The sequence below is a fragment of the Acanthaster planci genome, linkage group LG02 (genome assembly GCF_054643075.1).
Source record: "Acanthaster planci isolate LZ-2023a linkage group LG02, COTS_SCS, whole genome shotgun sequence".
Classification (NCBI taxonomy): Eukaryota; Metazoa; Echinodermata; class Asteroidea; order Valvatida; family Acanthasteridae; genus Acanthaster; species Acanthaster planci.
The window spans coordinates 5,797,659-5,819,360 of record NC_141778.1 but is presented as its reverse complement, the minus strand read 5'-3'; the positions used below and the strand labels follow the sequence as shown (position 1 = coordinate 5,819,360).

Sequence of the window (21,702 nt, the reverse complement as noted above, 5' to 3'; positions counted from 1 at the left end):
ATATGTCAAGAGTGGTGTTTGTAACTATGGTTCTCCATGGGTTCCAGAATTACTATGACCATATACATGTACACAACACTATGAGAATAATCCTTCCATTGCGGAAGTTCAACTCCTGTGTGTCTTTGAACTACAAGTACATGGTTAAGATATTAAAAAAACCCAAAACACCAGTCCCGCAGTACGTTATGGAGGTGGTTGGAACAATGTGCTCTTAAGCATATTGACAAGTCTGTGTGACAAACTTTAAACAGTTGTGGAGATCCCCATCATGGAGCATGTGTGGACTGGTTCTGATGTACATAGTGAAATGTTTATGAAAACCTACCTGGGCACAAAAATTTAAGCAGAATTTGACTTCCAAATTGGTATTGTACAATGGCTGAAAGGGTCAAGAAACATGATGAAATACCAAGAGACAATAAAGGTTTCATTGATTTTCATTTATTCCACTTTTCAATAGTAGATAGTTCCCTTTACATCACAGCAATCTTATCCCATTGTCTTGCTGATGGATCAAGTTACACTGGTTAGTGTACACAAGTGGAGCAATGCCAACATATTACATCACAGATTTATCTCTGGACTGCATTTCACTGAAAGTCATGTAAAAGAGGTACAACGGACTGGAAACCTATACTTGAGGCTGGTTTATAGTTGGTGATTTGGTACAACGGACTGGAAACCTGTACTTGAGGCTGGTTTATAGTTGGTGATTTGGTACAACGGACTGGAAACCTGTACTTGAGGCTGGTTTATAGTTGATTTGGTACAACGGACTGGAAACCTGTATTTGAGGCTGGTTTATAGATGGTGAAATGTTCTGTTGATTACTATTTCTTTTTTAATGTACATTGGGCATCAAGCTCCATGTACTGTGATGTACACAGCAGCTTAGTTGTAAGATTCCTCAATCCTACGTAGAATTTGGAAATCTTTGGACTTGGAAGGATATAGGACAGTTGGAGTGGAGTAAAGTACTCAACATGAGGCCTGCGGTCAGCTTTATGAACTACTTGGCGCAGGAAAGGCTGCGTCTAGAAATTATGGCTAGCGCTGGAAACAACACTTGTGCCTATGAGGGCCACTGACTGGCAGCTACAGGTGTTCTCATAAACATGTGTGCTACTCCCAGCCATAGCCATTAGGCTTGGCTCAGCTGCAACAGCTTGTCAACCAAATGTCATGATTTATGTTGCTTATGATGGGCTACTAGCCAGATTTCCACTGACCACAAATATCTGCTCAGCAATATTTTTTGCCCAGTGGCTCAATAGTTCTGCACCCTGATTCCTACCAAAGTTGAACCACACAGTGTAGTTTTCCAATAGAGCTATATATAATTGCTAGAGGGTTACCTCGCTCTGCAAAGTGAAACCTTTTGGACACATCCATCTTAGGCACAAACCTATGGAAAAGTGAACTCAAACTTTTGTACAGCTATACTGGCAAATCTTTATCTGTATTCTGTATGAATAAAAAATGCGATATGCAAATAAACTAGATGCATTCAGCAAATGAGCATTTTGGTTTTGCTTCATGTAAATAATGCAAATGCTACACAAGAGCACTGCAGATAAATTTGGCTGAGGCAGTTTCATTTGTCATACTAATGATAAAATGCATGGTATCTTATATGTGTATGTGGCTTTAGAGTACATAATTCAGAATCTGTTCCATCCTATGTCATGATCTATAGTAAAGATTGCGGTAACACCATGTATTTATCTCTTTTTTGAGTATGTAAGGTTCTGAGAAGAACCGGGGAATAACTCGACGTTTCGAACATTGTACTCTGTCCGTCTTCAGGAGACTGCCTGAAGACGGACAGAGTACACTGTTCGAAACGTCGGGTTATTCCCCGGTTCTTCTCAGAACCACACATACTCAAAGAAGAGATAAATACATGGTGTTACCGCAATCTTTACTATAGATCTAGTTTCTTTCACCATGAAAACCTTTAAGTCTTCTATGTCATGATGTTCTCCACACACGGCTTCAAAATGTCTGCCACCAAGGTGGTGTCCAATTTTTTTCATGTTTGGAGCCGGAATGACAGGTTAACGCTCCAGTAATTTAATACAGCTCTGAAAGATTCCCACTACACCATTTGACATGTGTAGAAACTCCAGACAATCACATCTGAAAAACACCAATGCTGCAATTGAAACCTGTAGTCAGAAACGCGGCATAAAGACACTACCGCCTGAACATCTGCCCCTCAGATGAGTGATGGAAGGCTGAAATACACCAACAGGAACCATTAGGAAAACATGATGCATACATTGTATGTCATGGGTGTGGTTGAAATGAGGAGTTCGACAAAACAGCCCAGGGAGCTGTGATCAAGTTGTTGGCAAGTTAGAAAACAGTACATGTTATAGCTTGCCCATATTCTGTATAAAACTACAGATCTGCATGTACATAAATGTCAGTGGATACATTTAATTTGGAAAAACCAGATGTAAGTTTTTATAAGTAACGTAATTTGCAATTCCCTTAAACAATTACATCGTTTAAAAAAAAAATTCAGTACTTCTGCAGAGGAAAGAAAGAAATGCTAAACTGACTTGTGAACTAAACTAACTGTGAACCTTCACCAGTTGAAATCCACAACTCATGGAAACAAAATGTGGAAAATTGATAAGTAATGTACTATGTTTGCCTGTTACAATCAAACCGTCTTAAACTTTTCACAATACTGCTGGTGTGCCCTTCATATCTGGCCACCAGCCTGTCTGATTTCCTCCTTTGGGAATAAATCTTTGTCAACACAAACCCTTGTTTGCCACCAGATAGGGCCTCCTGCCAGCTCCATGACAGACCCATCTTTTTACACTACACAATCCTGAAAATTGCATAAGGTCCCCTGCTCCGATTCTTAACTACATGTGCAAAGAAAGCAAGGGTGGCCTTATCAGTTTGTGACAATCCCAACGGTAAACACTGCCCCTGCCACTTACCAAATGCTGTCTTCCCAACTACCCCCAGATTAAAAAAAATTTAACTGGGTAGGCCTACATGTATGTGAGAACAGTTGGACATGTAAGAAATGGGCATTTGTGTTTGCGTACAAAAATGAGATGGCAAATATAAAGAGATTACACTGTTATAACAGTACAAACCCCTGCTGGATTTAATAGATCAAAAACTCCTGGGCACAATCTGGTACTTTTAAACGGGTCATTCTAGTAAGATTTACAGCTTTCTGATAAAGCCCTTTACAGGTGGGCCTTTTTTTGTTTAACACACAATTCTGCATTAAACTACTCCCTAAATCAAAAACTAACATGATTTTGAACAAGGAGATAAAGTCCACGATATTTCTACTGTAATTTGCCTCCTTTTAACAAAGACAGACCTCAATGCGTTTTGAATTATAATGGGTTTGAAGTTTGTATTAAAACCGTGCCAACTCATCTAAATGTTGAGTGGTATATCAGCTTGACACACTACTGTCTCACATCATGTTTGCTCACGTGAAATTTCAAACAAACAGATTACACTGTGCATGTGTGAATGGTGTGGGCCCGCTGCAGTTTATGTTCATACTGCGCCCAGTACAACATTCGAGTGTGCACCACTTCCACACACAAGACAGTATACATGAATCTACCGATATTGGAGTCGTGAGCGTAAATTCACCCGCAAAAATCACAAACATGTATTCCATCCAAGCGGTGATAAGACTAAATGTAACCTAACTGTCTCATTCTTCAGCAAAATTATTTTGGATTACCTGCTTTGCACAAAATATTTCTTGGTCCCCTTAACTTCCCCCCCATGACCCAAGGACCATGTGGCCAAAAAAAGGAACAGATTGTTAATTCTATGAGGTTATGGCAATAATTTCCACTACTCTTAGGCACCACGGTTCTGCAGCGGTTTCACCTTGTAGATGCGCACCAGCCAGTGCTCCGTGGTATACGCCTCCTCTAATATATCTAACTCAAAGTCTTTGTTGCCAATCTCCGCATTGCGGACACGGTCGTAACCGGTTGGCTTGCCTGCAGTAAGAAACAAGGGGAGAGAAAACATTCATTGACATAATGTTCTGAATGTTCAGGGACTACGCAGTAAAATGAGAAGAACAAGATTAATCGAAGTATCCTTCGCAAAGTGGGTGTGGAACTTTTACCGAGGCTCTGTGGACGGCCATGGGGAGGTTCAAACGAGAACTACAGTTAACTACAGTCAGATCGTCTGACTAACACCACCCGAACGATAGATGGTTTGAACTATTCAGTCGACCATTCAGGAGAGGCCCAGGGGTGTGGTCACTGATATTAATAGCTAACATCATTTATCAGTACAGAGGGTACCCTGCATATGAAAATAACTGTACAAGACTCCATGACCATGTATGCTGCAAGAATCGAAGCCAACAGTGAAATTTTAAAAAATTGACTGACTATAGGGCCGTTCGAGTTTAACAGAATTGCGTATATGGATTGTTAAAAAGGAATTGACTACTGGTCGAAGTGTAGTACTGTTCCTGCCTGAACTTGCTCCATGTGACTGGAAGCCTGAGTAAACAGCGCCCTCTTGCAGAGTACATGTACATGTATGAAGATAACAATAGCAAAGTTCACTCAGCCACCATTTGTCAACAACTGGTCGATTCTGCCGGGTATTCAGGTCATTTTGTGCATATGTTACCAGGGGGAAAAAAACGACAAACGGTCTACAAATGGTCGCTAATCAAACTCCACCAATGATGTCGGTTGGTACTGTATGAGTTTATAACATACAGAAATAGTTCTTAATTTTGAACACCTAATCCAGTTGAACTCTGTTGAATACAGAGTAGAATGTGGTATGATATACAATGGATTAAGCTTCAGCAAAGGAGTGACAAGATCATGCATATTTCATGTAAACTTAATGCACTGGTCCATATTGGTCACTCCCATGTGACTACTTTCAGCCAATCAGGATGAAGAATCTGCAAGGTGCATAAACTCATGTTTGAACTGGTTTTGGAAGTTCTTACATGATCAATTATGCACAAAGAGAAACCTACCGGCAAGAAATGAGTAAAGCTGTAACTAGTCCCCCCTCCTTAGTATCCTTGGTATTTCCTTGGAATTCAGGCAATTTCAGCTCCAAATATCTACAATAGCTTGTTTACGGTTTTAATGTGTTATATACTTCAATAATGGCAATTTATCCAGCATAAAACTTAAGTGCAAGTTGTGAGCTCTGTTAGATGCTACAAATATTGAACCCAAATGACATGAAAACCTACCAATATCACTTAAAATGTTTATAAATTAACAGATGTGTGCCGAGCAAAATGGTGACACTGGTCACACTATGAAAAGAGCACCGTCTTTGGTAGACTGTTTAAGCCCGGTCATTTGATCCCGAGGACACGGAACCAGACTATGACTAGACTGATCAGGTTAATGTTGCGAGATGAAAAATCAACCCAGGTCATTGTTGCACAATCTGTGCCCTATTGGGTTGGAGTGTTACTCGCAAGTGCAGAATTTTTAGATTGATCCAGTTGCTCCAACTGAACAAGGTAAGAGAGGGTGGCACCGTGCTACCACAAGGCCAGCCCTTAACAGGTATTTAATTAGCTGAACAATTGGTCTGAATATCAAAGTGGGACTTTATGAATCAGTCTGTTGACCTGTGATTTTGAACTCCGATGGACTTGTCACGGAACCGCCACGGCACTGGTGTGGGGTTCAAATCCTTCATGGGTGCCAAGCAATGCCATAGTTTCCACAGCCCATAGCAAGCCTTCTCCTTCCCAGCATCCTACCTGATTCTGTGTAGACCTTGCCAAATCGATAGTAACACATTTTGTACATGAGGCAGTTGAGCAGTACAGGCGAGCCTTCCCTATCCACGCGGAACTCCCCCTGCGGTGTGTAATAATCGGTCTCCTTGATGTGTCGGCCAGTTTCTGTGCTGCCGCCGATCCGCACCATCCACAAGAACTTGTTGATATCTGAAAAAATCCACACAATAAGGCATGAGCCACTGCAACTAAACTGCAGACACCTTGGATCAATGCAGACTGTGGTAGGAATTTATCTTGGACATGCACAGTGCTGAAGCGAATGATCAATACTCAACACTGTACAAGTTCTGTTAGACCCTGTTGGTCTTGACAGGGTACAAAATAGCTCAAACTGCAGCTATTCTGTAGTGCTTGATTCTTTTAGCTGCTAACGAAATATGGGCATGAATAGGGGTTTGGGTTGGGAAGCATTGTTTTACCCTAACCTCTACAGAATATCGACAAGAAACCCTTCTACATGCAACTACGTAAAAAAAGCTGCCAGAGCCAGAAGCCTGCTCAGTGTAAAAAAAATTACCAGGTCAGCTATCCCAAGGCCACAAAGTCTCAGAGTCCCAGCCTGCCAATCACAACAGGATCTAACAGCAGCACTGTTCAATGGAACAAGCTCTTCTTGTCTCAACATGGTTGCTGTATTCAGGTGTCGATGACTGCCCCTATCTGCCTTGAGCTGAAGCGCACCCTCATCAGCACAAGAAAGACATATGGTAATAAGTTTTCCAACCAGGTTCTTGGACGTGTTCGGCGTGCACGTGGAGAAAATATATTCCCATAGATATCAGATATTCTTTCTGATATCTATATCTATTCCAGACTTAATTCTGAGATTGTCTCAGAGATTCTGACAGCATTCCTCCAGACGGCCTCATCCTCAGCATCTCTTCAGTCTTCTGACGACGGACTGAGCACGCAGTCTGAAACGTTTAGTATACTCCCGGTTCTTTTCAGAACCACACATACTCATAGGAGAGATATATTCCTTCGCATGGTGCTACTGCAAGCCTTTCCACCTGTTGAAATTCTATCACACTAAATTTGTTGTGTGTACTCAACAAGCTATGGGTCAAAAGCTATTCAATTGAACTGCAACAAAAGCATTCTTTTGTTGTTGTTCCACATATTACTTGTGTCTGGTCTGGTGATGGTCTTAACCACTTTGTTCCTGGCCCATTTATCCATGTTGATTCTGCTTGGCTGGGTGATTTGTCATTTTTTTTTTTTTCAAAATTCTTTAAAATTCATAACTTCATTTACTAGATGTTTAAACCCACACAAGTTACTCTCTGGTGGCTACTCTAATCTGACAGACAACATCTATTGATGCCCGAGCATTTCAGCCAGGCCTGCCGCCTTGTAAAAAGAGCCCAGATTGTGCGGTGTAGTGTAATTTTCTTTGTTCCCGAAACCGGCACAGTGCACTGCTGACGTCTTTTCGAAAGAGGTCAGATTAGCATGCAGCAGTATTGTATCGCTCATCACTGGAGCACTGGAGCACTTTTGTCCCTGGTGGTAATCCGCTTGTGTTGAATGCCACAAACAGTGGTATAATCATTCAAAACAATGACAGATTTCCTCCGCTATTAACAGCTGAAAAAATATTTGAAATTCCCAGCAGCTCAATCTTTTGTTCTGAGTACGGTCTTCTGTTACAAGGCCCAGCTCTTTTTGTCCGGTTTCAGGAAGCCCAGCATTAGGTATAAAGAAAAAAAAACCTCAAAACTGGGTCCCCCGGCAGCAAGTGGTTAACTACAACACTGAATTCTGCTGTCCCTGAGAAATGAAAACTGAGCTGGGGAACACAGCACACCCCCCACCTCAAGAGAGCATGGTGTGGAATCTTCCTCAAATACATGTTGGATAGTGGTCAGCAAGGACTTACATGTACAACTTACCATCAGAGGAGTAGCCAGTTAACCCGCCGAATATGACCAACACGTAGTTCACGTCAAGCTCCCTCATAATCTCATACGCTTTGTCCTCTGTAGATGCCATGGCCTACAAAATAACCCCATGGCAAAGTCAGAACACTTGTAGAAGTCAAACTTCCTGGCCACGAGATCAACAAGTTGGATATTTGAGCTTGGAACAATAAGGAAACTGAAAGCACTGGCAACTTTTCAGAGGCTGTATTTAATGCAGCCAGCCACTGAGGGATGGACGAGGAACAGAAAAGAAGACCAGGGACTTCTCGGACGTTGTGTGCCAACCAAAACAAATGCGAGATAGGCGTGTTCAACTGTCAGCCACAGGTGAGTCAAGCCATACCTGGCGTTCTCACATGTCAGCTAAGCCTGTGTACGTACACAAATAGCCAGAGTGTGTTCACACACACAAAATGGTTAGGCGGACCAGGTGGGTGCAACACACGAGGCTACACGGTGGGTGAGTTCACTCTTCTTTCCTACGGAGATGCTATCTGGCATCATGGAAGGACCAACCAAAGAGCTTACGGAATGCAAAGCCAGTGTTGAATTTGAAGGATTTTTTGGACGTACTTTGAATTATTCTGGAAAGAATACCCAAGCAGACCATGGCTAGATTTTACAGCTTTGCCAACAATTGCCCTCAATTGGTGCTTTCAGCGCCGACTAAGCGATTTGGCTCTAACCCTATCAGTCCAACATCGCGAAGCACTGGATTTCCCATGATGCACTAGCGGCAATCATTAAACGTGCTATCTGACTGTTTCTCTCTTTCAATACTTGATGCGTGGTAAACAGCTCCATGAACTTAGTGCTGCCTAGTTCCAAGACAAAACTGTGGCAGTGGAGTATCAATGTACAGCAAATAACTGAAACCATGATATGTTGCTTACCTGTCCCACCCGGGATATATGAGTGTTATTCCACGTGTTGTTATCCACCAGGATGGTCCTGTTAGCCATGGCTGTTATCTGGTAGCCGTAATCCCACCATGACATCACTTTGGCATCCTGCAATAAATTGACATTTGCAAGAGATGAAATGTGCTCACCCTTTGTAAATTAACAGCACACTGTACTTGGCGACATCACAAATCAAAGTTTGTCTGTTTTCAGTTCAGGATGATGATTACCTCTTCGGTGTTGTGTCGCAGCCAGTAGTACGCCTCACGGAAATCGTCAAAGATGATCCTGCTGCCATCGCCAGCTCGGGCCGACAGGACAATGGAAGGGGAGGAATACGCCTCCGAAGTGACCCAGGTGCAATGGAAGGTGTAGGTGATGAGGAATATGGTTACGAGAAGCACCACGCCAGAGGCAACCTGTCATGGGACAACACGTGTTACATAGCCATACCATTAGACCACTAAAAGGTCCATTAGTAATGTACATCAAAAGACATTTGGAATTGCAACAATCATTTTTGTGTATGTGCAAAATGAAAGAGGAATTTGACAGTTTAACCCGTTACCTGCGATGAATATGCGATGCTAGAGTGTACACGCGTACGTGTTTATGTACATGTAAGCACTTCCTAAGAAACTACAAAAAAACTTGTGATGGGGTTAACACATCCTTTGGAGTCAACTGGTCAAAATATTTGAACTGAGACCTCAAACCTGGCCTGAAAAATACAGAGGACGTAACCTTAGCATTATTACGGCAACTTGAAGAAATTTGTCAGAGGGAGCAAAGTTTGCAGTGTGACTGCTGCATGCTTTTTTGTACTTGAAATCCATGTCTGCCAACATGCAGTAATTGGTTCTGCCTGTCAGCTGATGGTAACCTTGTCATCGTCTCTACACTGACCTCATTCTTAATCGGGTAGTTGGAGGCTTCCGCCTTCTTGGATTTCTTCTCTGGTTTGTTGATGTCCAGATTGCGGACGTAGGTAGTCAGGACGGAGGAGACGCCGATGCCTGACAAGATGCACATGACGGGGGCCAGCACCAGCATCAAACGCACCATCACACCCTGAAATGGTACCACAGAATAGGATGTGAGTGATTCCCGGCATTTCGGTGACAGGCCAGGGGTTTGTTACCCAAAGTAATGAGATGCATGAAAACTACTCGGGAAGGATAACTCATCATGAACCAACAGCTGAGGTGAATGATTCCTCCACCTTTCCTGGAGTGCACCAGTTAGCATCCACCATGACTTTCCTGGCAATGCACATACTGCATATTTTACCAAGTCATTGGTATGGAGTGTTTGAGCCACTTTGTAAGACATGACGATCAATGACACAAGCTCCAAATCTTTTAACAAATGGGGCGTATAAAAATTGAGAACAAAATCTACATAAACAATACAGGCTGGTAATTTAGCTGAAGTCTTGTACTGTCATTTCAAACTCAATAAATGACCAAGATTAGCTTAAGTTTTGGCTCAAAATTAGCATCTGCTCTTTGTTTCTGAAATAATTCAAGAGAAAATGTGACACTTCTTTGCTTGATATCAGATGGCTATTCATTTATGAGAAAAAAAATTGCATACTGATAAAAATTCACTTTGAGGTGTTGTACTTAAAGAGTTCAGTTTCACAACCAAAAAAAACCAATGTTGCATGCAATGTACATTATTAAGAAATAAGTAGCCCGCCTTTTGCTGTAATAGTCACAAACAGTCAAAAATTCCTTCCACTTGATTTGCCACAGTACACGCACACACAGGTCTGATTGGACTGATTTGGACTAAAAGGACTTTATCAAGAATGCATCTTTTTAATGGGCCCTTCCTCATCCCATGTATGTACCAGCCATTGTTTTGTCAGTGACCTGATGGCGGTAAACATTTAAACTTAACTGACGAAGTACCAACAACTTTCCCGCTTGGTAGCACTGAAAAGATGAGCAATTCATTCCACTACAATAATTGACTGCAGGACGACTGACCTATCAATCAGGTCCAGTGAATGTGAACCTTAGGAAAGGGAGCACATTTGTGGCCCACTCTGTGAATATAAGTCCACTTTGGAGTAAAAAGTCCTTTAGAAAATTTTGCAAAGTGTAAATCAATAGGAACCCACAGCATTTTTCACCATGGAGTATCCCCTTTCATCAGGACATGCAGGCTGCCAAACGGAGTGATGCATCACAACAAAAAACTCAATATGCTCTTTCCAATACAAATGAAAACTCAAAAGTGGCTCTGGCAATTAAGACTCATTTTTCAGAGAGTGGGTCACATTTGTGCTCAAAGAAATTAGAGAATTGAGGCACATAGCTCAGTAATGGAAGGGTTCTACAACATTGCTCAGGGTTTTTACCGAGAAGTAGAGGCTGGTGATTCCATACAAGATGATGAAAATGTTGGCATCCGTCAGCTTCGTAAAGCAGTAATACATGCCCACTAAAAACAGGACAAAAATGATAATATAGTGTCTTTCAGCATGGCAGCGACACAGGCAAGACAACCAAATTCAACGTGATTCACTCTCGGCACTGTTCTTGCTGCATAAAAGATTTACTCACAGACTTTTACAAAGAGATGAATGCAGCAACAGCCACAAGATGCTTTAATTACTTTCAATCCAACATCTGAGATATTTCAAGTACGTTGGATGTGAAAAAAATATTGAAGGCCTAGAGATCAATGTGTTCTTGTTACTAGAGGGCCTGAGACAACAAAATGTAGTAATATAAACAAAAATGAACTCCCTAGATATCGTCTAATTCATGAGGGGTATGCTTGGCTACCCGTGTACGTGCAATAATGGTGCAGAAATCTTTTCTCAGTGTGCAAGAGCGGATTTCTGATCAGACACTGCAAATTCCATGCAAGTAGAAAGTGGCAACGCAACACTTGTTGCACAGTCTTGAGCTCAAGTCAAGAGCATGCTATGAATACACATCTACATGTACTTCAGACCTTGATTTAGGCATCGTACCAAATAAAGGGCCTTTGAGAGGGTTTTTTTCTCAAGAATAACTGGTACACAGCTTTCCCCATCACAAGGCACCTTCTAGACTGCACAGTACCGATGTGCCTCGATTTGCGTAAAGTGAGGTCAGCTAAATCTTGATTTGGAAGACAACGATTAACTGGATTATTTCAGGTGCTACAATTAGCTCTACAAGGACATACCGGGAAACATGAAGACATGCATCTGCAGATCAAAGTAGAAGGAGCTCCAGGTGGTGGGCTGATGCTCTGAGACAGAGGCAATGATGGGGATGTTGTTCTTGGCATAGGAGGGGTCCAGCAGGGAGTAGAAACGACCGGTCCACGGTGAGATCTCTGTGAGGTACACGGCTCAGGAAAAGTTACATGATCGATAACGATTTTTTTTGGGTGCAAGTGTATTGTTCAGAGTTAATTTCAAACACGAAACTGTTTCCCCTTTTCGGATAGGTCCATCCCCTGTCCTTCCAAATCCTCGACATGCCTCCAAGTAAGAACTAAATGCAGATATAACGTCAATCCTACTGAATCCTTCAGTTGTTTCTTCAATGTGTTCCCTGGAGGGGTGACCCCTGCCTACAATCCTTCCAAATCCTCCGCCAAAATCGAGCCAGTCCAGTATTACAAAACGCCAAGGTCATTTGAGAAGTGAACAAAGCGTGCATGCAAGACAGTGTATGGCCAGAGGGATAGGGCAGACTTGGCACAAGAGTACTGCTGTTGCCAAAATGACTTAAACGCGCTTCATTTTGGGCATGTGCTGTTGGAATACCAGATTGGCTCCTTCCTGCCATGACGTTGAGAGATGAGGAACTGTGAATGACATCATGGACCAGTGAGGATAAATGCAAGTGTACTCTAGGCTTAAATTCAGGTATGACTCAGCATAAGCAACGAAATTTCCATCCCAAGACCTCAACACAATGTATTGTTTCATATCAGCCACACATTTCTGCTGCACAGCCTCCATCCTCCAAAACCACCGGGAGGACTTCGGCGGACTAAGGATCGTTACGGGTCAAGGTATGTCTGAGCCATGCCAAGACACTCAGGATTTAACATTCACAACAATATGCACTGCTTCTGTTCAAGGATACTGCCAGTTGCCAAGAGGACAGCTCCCACTGCCCCTACAGTCACGCCCACAAGGAGTACCACACTACGGAACAAGACATCAAAGTAGTGCTGGCTGAGGCGAGAACGTACATACTCCACAAAGGTGTAGATCTGGCACAGGCCAAACACACCCAAGGCCTGATGGAGAAGGTTAACAAAAAAAGGAGATAATTAGGAGTGAGTGCTAACGTTTCCCACATGTCTAGCTGCAAGCACATGATGTCGCAGAAAGTACTGGTACTCATAATGAAAGTGGTCTGTGAACACGTCTGTACAGTGTAATTGACAGCAAGTATGGGCAACCTTTGTATGGCTCTATATCTACAAAGTTGGAACTCACCTGTGCCTATCCCTGACATCAAAATCTAAAACCTGCTGTACCTTGTTCACTCAGGGTAATGAGCCCCCCGAGCTTGACCAAGAGAGGGTGCAATTTTCCTAGCAATGCAGGCTCCTTTGGTGGGAACTACACCTCACTGCTTCACAAACGACTATGATATGCATGAATTGCGGCCACGTCACCAACAAAATGAACCCACCAACCTCGCTCGTTTCGATTGATGAAGGGGGTACTTCCGCTCAAGGCGGATAAAGTGGGGTTTTCCACGATTGTACTCAGATATGTCTGATTATATATAGGAAGTGTAATACTTGAGTCAGCATGCACACTGTCTTAACTTGACACGTCATCGAACAGTTTCACAAATTAAATTGCTCACAGTCTATAAACACCTTTAATGACTGAGCCCTTATTTTATGCAGCATTCAGTACTGCTTGACCCTTATCGATCCTGCCTGGGCACATTCTTAGAAACCACCCTCTATTAGCACAGGAAGACATTACGCAGTAACCATCAGGTGTAGTAATCTGAGTTCCATTTTTGGTGGCTACTGTATAAAAGCCTCGCCAAAGTTGAGCAATGTCAAGTCTGATAGCTTGCTACTTGACGGTAGTGGGACAAATACAGATGTAGTCAGAGCCAAGCAATAAAGCCTTTTGAAAATGTACACACTCTGTATTATTACTGTTTGGAAAGAACACTCTTCGACAGTATCATTATCTCGCTAAAATGATACTTGGCAACAGTGACAAGTAAGAATTCCTACTCCTCATTTTGGGGAGTCCATAGCAAGTCAGGCAGCAGCGCGAGAGAAGCTATTACAAAGGCCATTTTGACATGGAAAACAGTACTCTTTTTTTTCTGCAAACAGCGCCCTCTTTTGCTGGGACTTTTTTTTTTCTGCTTTTCATGCCGAGATCGGAATGTTAGATTTTGCTGTCTGAAAACTTAAAACATGCCGCTAATTCTGACTGAATTGCCGCTAATTCTGACTGAATTGGAACAGTTTGGCAGGTATGATATTTGTAACTATTTTTCAACTGTCACACTTACCGCCATGTGTTCACTGGACTGGACAGGTTGGAAGCCAACAAAAGATATCTGCATGGACAGGATCGTACCCAGGCAGTAGACGGTGTTGTAGACGACATAGATGCGATGGCTGAACCGACCCGTCAACATCAAGGCCAAGACGTGCATTGGGATCAGGTTGATCAAGAACACGTAGCCTCCCCATGACGATACCTGCAATGCACAGTACATACACGTACATGTACCCTAGCGATGAGCATGCCTCGGACACACTTTACATTGGAGTGGGAGTTGGAGTGAAACGTACATGCCCAGTTCATATGGTGGGAACTGTATTCCGCTGGTTCACAAACAACTATGAAAACACATGAGTTACTGTGGCGTTGCTACCAACAAAGTGAGCACACCCTACCAACATAGCTCTTTTCAACCGATGAGGGGGTGCTTCTGTTCAGTGCAGACAGAATCGTCCCAGGAGACGCTATTACTGTGGTGGTATCACACTCAATTACAGTGGAACACGGTCCTTTGGACTTTACAAATTACCTTGTTATAATAGTTACTTTGTATTATCAGTCATAGAAGCAAAGAAAAACAAAGACTTGGTACCTAAACTATTCTTGTTATAAACGTGACTTTGCATTAACAATGCTCTTCTTATGTGTGTTTTACTGTATTTTTAAAATCAATGCCCACGTGCATTTAGGCAAGTCCAAAACCTTGCCAAAGAAAGGGGCACCTGTAGACCACCTGTAAACGAGCATGGGGCCACCGCAGCACCAGCTTCTAATTCTGATCACCCAATCGGTCTATTCGCTCCAAGCTGAACAAAAGAGGGCGTGTCTGTAAATGAAATTGACGGTCCTTTTGGTACCAACTCACAGCGCAAGTATATGCACGTTTGACGTAGAGCACGCCAGTACGCGCAACAAATTTATTCCGGAATGTTTACGGACATGCCACGATTTGCAGCGGACAGGGCACTATATGCAAACCACTCATGTGCAAGGGCTAGCCAGAACCAATAACATCTTGAAGAATGCTTGATTAACCCAACCCACATGGCAATTTTCATATGACACATCCAGAGTGCTTTTTAACAGTGTTCTAGTACGTGTACATGTAACGGTAAAGTAAATTACATCCCAAATAGAAGAGGATTCACATTCACTCGAAAACAAAATCCAAAATGCAATAAACATAGCTAATTGGAGTGATAAAAAAAACAGTAAGAATGACCTTTGATTATCCCCAAATCCAACTCTGTGAAGTAACCCGATGACATGTCAGTTGTACTTATTAAATTTGGATGCCAAGCCCAATAAGAGTTGGACTACACAGTCCTGCATCCATCAAAACACTACAAATTAAACAGTGATGGATTTCGAAGGATTCGGACTGGTCAAAATTCAATACCCGTGGTAGGTGAGAAGAAAGGGTTGGGGGGGAACTCACCATGTAGAAGTAAGCCAGGGCGCATAGGGCAGCCCAGAACATGGAGCCAGTCTTGACCGATTTGATCCACAGAGTGTAGGTCAGCAGCATGCAGAAGATGGCAATACCCTCGTTGTCATAGGAACCAGCGACCGATCGAGAGATGTAGCCCGGCACAATAGAGATCATGGCAGCTGCCACCAGGCCGGCTCCAGTATCCTACAAAAAATATGACAGGAATTCCATCCATTGTAAATGAGTGACATCGCAGCCAAAATTTGAAAGAAAAACATTGTGGTCAGAATTTGAAAAAAAAAACTTTGGTCAATCGAACCCAAGCTACCAGTGCCCATGTGAATTCATGAGAATCTAGCACAACATAAATGAGCCTGCTGCCTCTGACAAAACCTGACAGAATCCTACAATAGGTCTTCTGTTCAACTGGGGGGTTAGCTGGGGTTGGGAAGATGCTGAAATGTGACGCCAAGACAGAATGGCAGACCCCACTCATGTACATAAGCTGCTTTCACCACTTCACATTTCATGTCATGATTGATATTTCTGCAAACACTGTCTGCCCAAACAGTTGGCAATCGAACAGAACTCTAACGCAAGTAGCAACGCTCCAACACAAAATGCTTAACACCACCAAAAGCCTGCGTACTTCTCATTTGTAGAGCACAAGCAACGGGGGTACATACGTGGGCCTGACTGGATTTTTGTATCCACGGTTACCTTGAGCTGCTTGGCTAAGTGATAGGTGACCAGGGTAGTCAGTGAGGAGAAGAGAGGAGCCAAGAAGACACAAACATTCCGGACATCGATGGAGAGATGGAGGAAGTTCATGACATGGTAGATGATGGCAGAGGTTATCATCAGACCTGCTCAGGAAAAAGGACAGAGATTAAAAAAACAAAGGAATTATGGTCCATTATCAGGAAAGCTGATTAGGCGTTACATATTGACTATATAAAGATGAACAAAGACACAGACTCCAGCGAGATTTAAACCTGCGACCTCTGGAAAATTGTTCCGGTGCTGTACCAACTAAGCTATCCAGTCCTACATTAGTAGCTCTTCCCATTTGTCGATATTTGTGTTTAAGAGGCCCTAGTCAGGAGCCACAACACCCAAAACACGATACAGCTGGGATCACAGAGGCCAAACACACAATACAAGCAACATTTGGCAACATCGCAAACCTGGGGAAAAGGTAAACAGGGAGTTGACATTAAAGATGTCACTCATTTGACATTTTGACCGATCAAATGGAAATTGTTTGTGAAAAGAGCTTTGTTCGCTAAACTGCAACTCATTCGGCATTTTTACCAGGAACTTTATGTATTGAATCCTCTACAAGCTTCCACTGTGTAGGAATTCAATAATACATAACTTTCATATGCCACATTTAGCACAGCCTATGCTACATCTTCCCGACAATATTAAAGCTTTCTCAAAAGGTCCTACAGAATTTTGAAACATTTTGAATTTTAAAACATTCCTAATGAATTTGAATGTTCCATCATGGTACAAAAACAGACCAATTCCATCTTTGGGCACATTTTACATGACAAGCATAGAAGAGATGAGACACTTGAGTAATGAGTTAAGGTTAACGCTGCATACACCCCACTTGCACATGATTTTTTCACTTTTGCTTTGATGAAAAACCTAAATAACCGAAAGTAGGATAAAGTGTCTATGGTTACTTGGCAAGATGAAGTAGGGAAAGATGACAAGGATTTTTTTTTACAGTACAATTTTTTTAAGTTTCATTTCAAAGATACCGGTATGGTTCTAACCTCTCCCTAGTAATAAAAGAAATACAGGAATTCTTGAAATTAAAGCAGAAAAATTATTCACAAAAACATGCGATTCAGCTCCATAACCCCAAGCTAAATGTCAATTCACAATACCAGCGACATACCTGGGTAGATGGTCCCTCCAATGATACGGCCGAGAGGGTACCAGGCCCGGTCATCAAACCAGTTATGAAAGCGATAGAAGCCCTCCTCAGCCAAGTACCTGGTGGTCCGGTAGTTGAAGTATGGATCAAACTCGTGGATAACACTCTCAAAGCGTAACACGGAGAAGAGACGGGTCGAGAAGGCTGCAACGAAGGAACGACGGTGGTGAGTAGTGCACACAGTAATGAGTATGCAAACTACAGGAACAGCTCTTGCTGAATGGACCCATGTTGACTGCAAGCACTGACGTAACGCATGGACATATGCACGTAAGACTTAAACGAACATCTTCGCATTGTTCAGATGAAACTTATCTTCCCCTTATCTCTGCTGATGATTACGGCAAAATTCTGACTCCTTTCTTGATGCTGCACCATTAGAAGCATACACTGTGCCTTTTGTATTCCTTGGCAAAAATGAACTTGGCATCTGCTACCAGTATCCGATGATCACTAAACCTATTGTACAGGTACATACTATATCGATTCCGGTTTGAACTTGTAATGTCCAATGAATTACAGAAGCAATACACAGCAGCATGAGCTTATGCACCTACTGGTAGTCTTGATTCAGCACAAAAAAAAATTTCAGTGCTTTGTCTATACTACTGAACAGACTTGCCAAATATTCACGACATTAGAAAACTGCTGGATGAGGAGACTGACTCTGCATTGGCTACGCGCATTCTGAAAGCTCCAAAATGTTTAAGATTATAAATTTAGTACAGCTCTCTGGAAAATGTACAGCATCCACTGTCCACCTCACTCTTTCATTTTACTGTTATGCATGAAAGACAGGTGAGAAATGAGGACCTATGTGTAGTACCCCGGGACCAATACATAATTGATGAGTGCCATCATATCTAGGCACTAAAGCATAGTCTTGCTGACAAGAGGATTTGAAAAGTAATCTTCTACACACACCCCCAATCAGATCCAACAGATATTACCAACAATTGGTCATACAGTCTTTCAAACCCTTACTGGCACAACTGGCCATGACTGCTCACCAGAGAGGAAGCGTCACTGAATGGATAGCGCCATCCTCTTTACATCCGAGGACCCACTGTAAGGGTTCATTAACCCCTCCGGGAGATATTGACAGCCACGGCTTTGTGTGAGGATTAGTGCATACCACACATACAGTGTACATTCTATTCATCATGCAGCTGCGGTTTCAATGTGGGCCTGCTGCTGGACAAGGCTTTGTATACTTGGCATACAGCAGCCCAGCAGTCGCGGTCAAAAGAATCCCAACGTGAAGGGGTTAAACTTACACAGGACCATGCAGAAAGTCAGGATACACAGCTTGAGTAACGTTTCCTGCTTCTCAATGGACATACGCCCCAGCCACGAGGGCACCTTGTAGGATGCAGTGGACTTCATGTTGGACTATGAGGATGCCGACACCAACCCGCTACAAACTGAAAAAATTAACACATATATGTACAGATGAATGCCAGTTCGCGCTGGGTAAATGAACTGACGCATTGCTAAATTATTCTGACAATTGCTGCTTTAAAAAGTGCAACAACTCCTGTTTCTCACGATGAGTCATTGTGGGATACCCACATTAGGCCCAGGGCGGGTACCTGGGCACCTGCCCATCGATATCAAAACCTGGTTCCATTGTTCGGGCCAGGTACTCTTAAAAAAAATTCCATGTATAAAATGTAAGAACCACACTCCACAAAACAGATTATTCCAAGATGGTGTCCTGCCACTAGTCAGTGTAGTCAGGCAGCAGGAGGCATATCAGAACCCAGAGACTGTCCTTCAACTCAGAGAAGTCCCGTTTATTTGCATACGAAATCAATTCCCTAAAAGAGAAAATGTCTCCATATAAGGGGAGTGGGTTTTTTTCAAATGGCTTGGATTAAAAATTCAAAAACCTAAATACGATAAAAAATTTTCCCATACTTTCTGTTCATATATAAGGTTATTTAGGTTGTTTTTTATGCATTTTGTATCATGTCACTCAATTCACTGTATAAAAAGAAAAGAAATTCAGAAGAATCATTTTGGTGCAGTCTGTTTTACGTCCCATTGGAGACTCCTCCTTGTAAGTCCTGGAAGTAAACAGGGACACTGTTAATGGCAGCCTGTTTTCTTCTGCTGAATTCAATTACATGTGGCATTAAAAGGACCCCTAGACCACCAGTAAGATCCCCAAGCTCACTTGAAAAAAGTCCCAGTTTTGGGAAACATTTGCTTTCAGGGGACTGATTTTAACCCTAAATAAAGGGACTTCTCTGAGTTTCTGGATAGTTGCAGAATTGTGCTGTATACCCCTACTGCAAGGTAGTCATGGCACTAGACATTGAAGCATGCTGATCAGTGATGTCATGCTTTGTGCACACATTTGAGGCGTGCAGCTCCAAACCTGAGGCTACAGTACAGGTTTAAATTTGTGGGCTGTCACAGGTTTTCGGAAGGAATACATGTAGGCCTGCCAGTAACACCATGACAACAGCAATGGACATACTGGACCATGGCCATCACAGCTCTCACAACTTGTCATGAGACAATGAATAGTGTCATGTCAAGAACTTTCTGAACATCCTCATGATTACCCCAGAACTGTGGGGTCTGACATCCGACCGCACAGGCTGGGGGTAGCTCATGATGATACTGTGCTAAACCTAGCCCCAGACTGGGGGCCAGTCTACTGGACTACCTCCGTATCCTTGGCCCCACAATGGTCCATCCAGAAAGTGGAGACTCTGTGAAAATGCCTTCTACACTGTATGAACCCTGTTTGTATATATGGCTCAATCAACCCATTAGATCATTGATGTATTAATATGGGCGATTTCCAGTTTGTTTTTGCCATAAAATTTTGGTTTCGATTTTGCCATTCATTTACTACAGCGATTAACTCCCGATCACTTGATTGACTGATGCTAACCACAGGATCTTTTTGGTCTGGGAATCATGCAGTGTTAAAGATGGTCATCCCAACTACTGTTTATCAGCGACTTTGTAACACTCGTACTCGTAGTTGAGCCAGGTGTATGCATGAACACCATGAGTATGAATGTGTCAAAAACAACAGCCGTCAGGTAGTTTCATGGGTGGCGCATCAACCATTTGGTTACGGCTCGTCTTCGCAAGTAGACATGTGAACTGCATGACTCTCAGGCACTGATCAGAAAATATTATTTGCACCTTGTTATGGAAAAAGGCATGGTTTTGGCCCGTTTTTTTTCTTGGTATTCGGTACAAAGATATGTACATGTAAGCTATCTTACACAGAACTCTTGGGGAAATGGAGCAGCATTTCTATGAGTACGCAACTGGAATAAAATGCCTGTTCATGTTAAACGCCATGCAGAGCCTATGGCGAAAAAGGCTCATTTTCTGAGGGTTTCGTCATGTTCGTGGGAGCGGGGCGGACGTCGGACCCTCAGTTCTGGGGATATCCTACCAAGTACCATGCCTACCGACACGCGACACCAGCTTTGGGAAAAGATTCTAGATCCAACAAACAAGACTCCAGATAATAAATAGAAAAGCATCACTCTTAGAGCCCTGTCACCGAGTGAATTACAATCCTTATGTCATTAATGGGCTAATTACACAAACAGTGGTTTAATTTTACATATTTTGACTTCACCTGTTGGATGAGATTCGACGTGTAAACGTGGACACGTCCGAAGAGAACCATCGCGGGTATCCGGCCCCAGCACCGCAGTAATAAACGCACAACTTTTTTATAATGACTACCAACGAAAAATAGTTTCTCGACAAAACAACAGAGGGCGTTGATCAGATAACACGTTCGTAGATTGGGTACTGTACAGTACACGTACTGCACATGTACTGTACGTAGGGAGCGCACCACACCACGAAACACTACGTACACTGTACATGTACAGTACGTGTACTCCGTATTCCGTTCACAAGCACTCCTTGTGGTCGACGATTATGAGGGTGCCGAACAAGTCGGAGCTAGGAGACTGCGGACAATATGAACTTAAGCCGTAAGACGCGCGCACTAGAGGGCAAACGCTATTCAGATTTTTTTCGTTAGGTATTACTTAGTTTCGTACGTTCGACTCGAAGGCCCCAAAGGTTTTGTAGGCCGTAGGAACTGCCCGACACAGCAGCTGAAAACAGTATGCATGTAGGCCTATATATGACATGCCTTTTAACCTATTTTTCAGTCACT

The 21,702-nt window shown here is 42.7% G+C and overlaps 1 protein-coding gene across 2 annotated transcripts; it reads right to left on the bottom strand.

Annotated features, from left to right (window-relative positions):
* Window positions 1-428: 428 nt before the first annotated feature.
* On the bottom strand, window positions 429-21,264 carry stt3a (STT3 oligosaccharyltransferase complex catalytic subunit A). 2 transcript variants are annotated; one of them, XR_015424402.1, is made up of 16 exons: window positions 21,148-21,264; window positions 18,809-18,955; window positions 17,493-17,675; window positions 16,301-16,446; window positions 15,587-15,784; window positions 14,153-14,344; window positions 12,740-12,896; window positions 11,826-11,978; window positions 11,008-11,090; window positions 9,546-9,710; window positions 8,870-9,058; window positions 8,631-8,747; window positions 7,708-7,810; window positions 5,774-5,962; window positions 739-4,007; window positions 429-634 (listed from the first exon to the last, which is right to left on the bottom strand). XR_015424402.1 is itself a non-coding variant. In XM_022247867.2 (15 exons), the coding sequence occupies exons 2-15, from the start codon at window positions 18,915-18,917 to the stop codon at window positions 3,862-3,864; spliced, it is 2,130 nt and encodes a 709-aa protein (XP_022103559.1). In that variant the 5' UTR covers window positions 18,918-18,955; window positions 21,148-21,264; the 3' UTR covers window positions 429-3,861. The 2 variants fall into 2 exon arrangements, 1 of the variants encoding a protein (XP_022103559.1); XM_022247867.2 differs by having other exon boundaries at window positions 429-4,007.
* Window positions 21,265-21,702: the final 438 nt, after the last annotated feature.

Coding starts and splice junctions, on each gene's coding strand:
- stt3a (XM_022247867.2), bottom strand. CDS start 18,917: ATGAAGTCCACTGCATCCTACAAGGTGCCCTCGTGGCTGGGGCGTATG. Junction 11,979..12,739: donor TGTCCTCTTGGCAACTGGCA/GTATCCTTGAAC, acceptor TGTACCTCACAG/AGATCTCACCGTGGACCGGT. Junction 7,811..8,630: donor ATATATCCCGGGTGGGACAG/GTAAGCAACATA, acceptor GTTATTTTGTAG/GCCATGGCATCTACAGAGGA.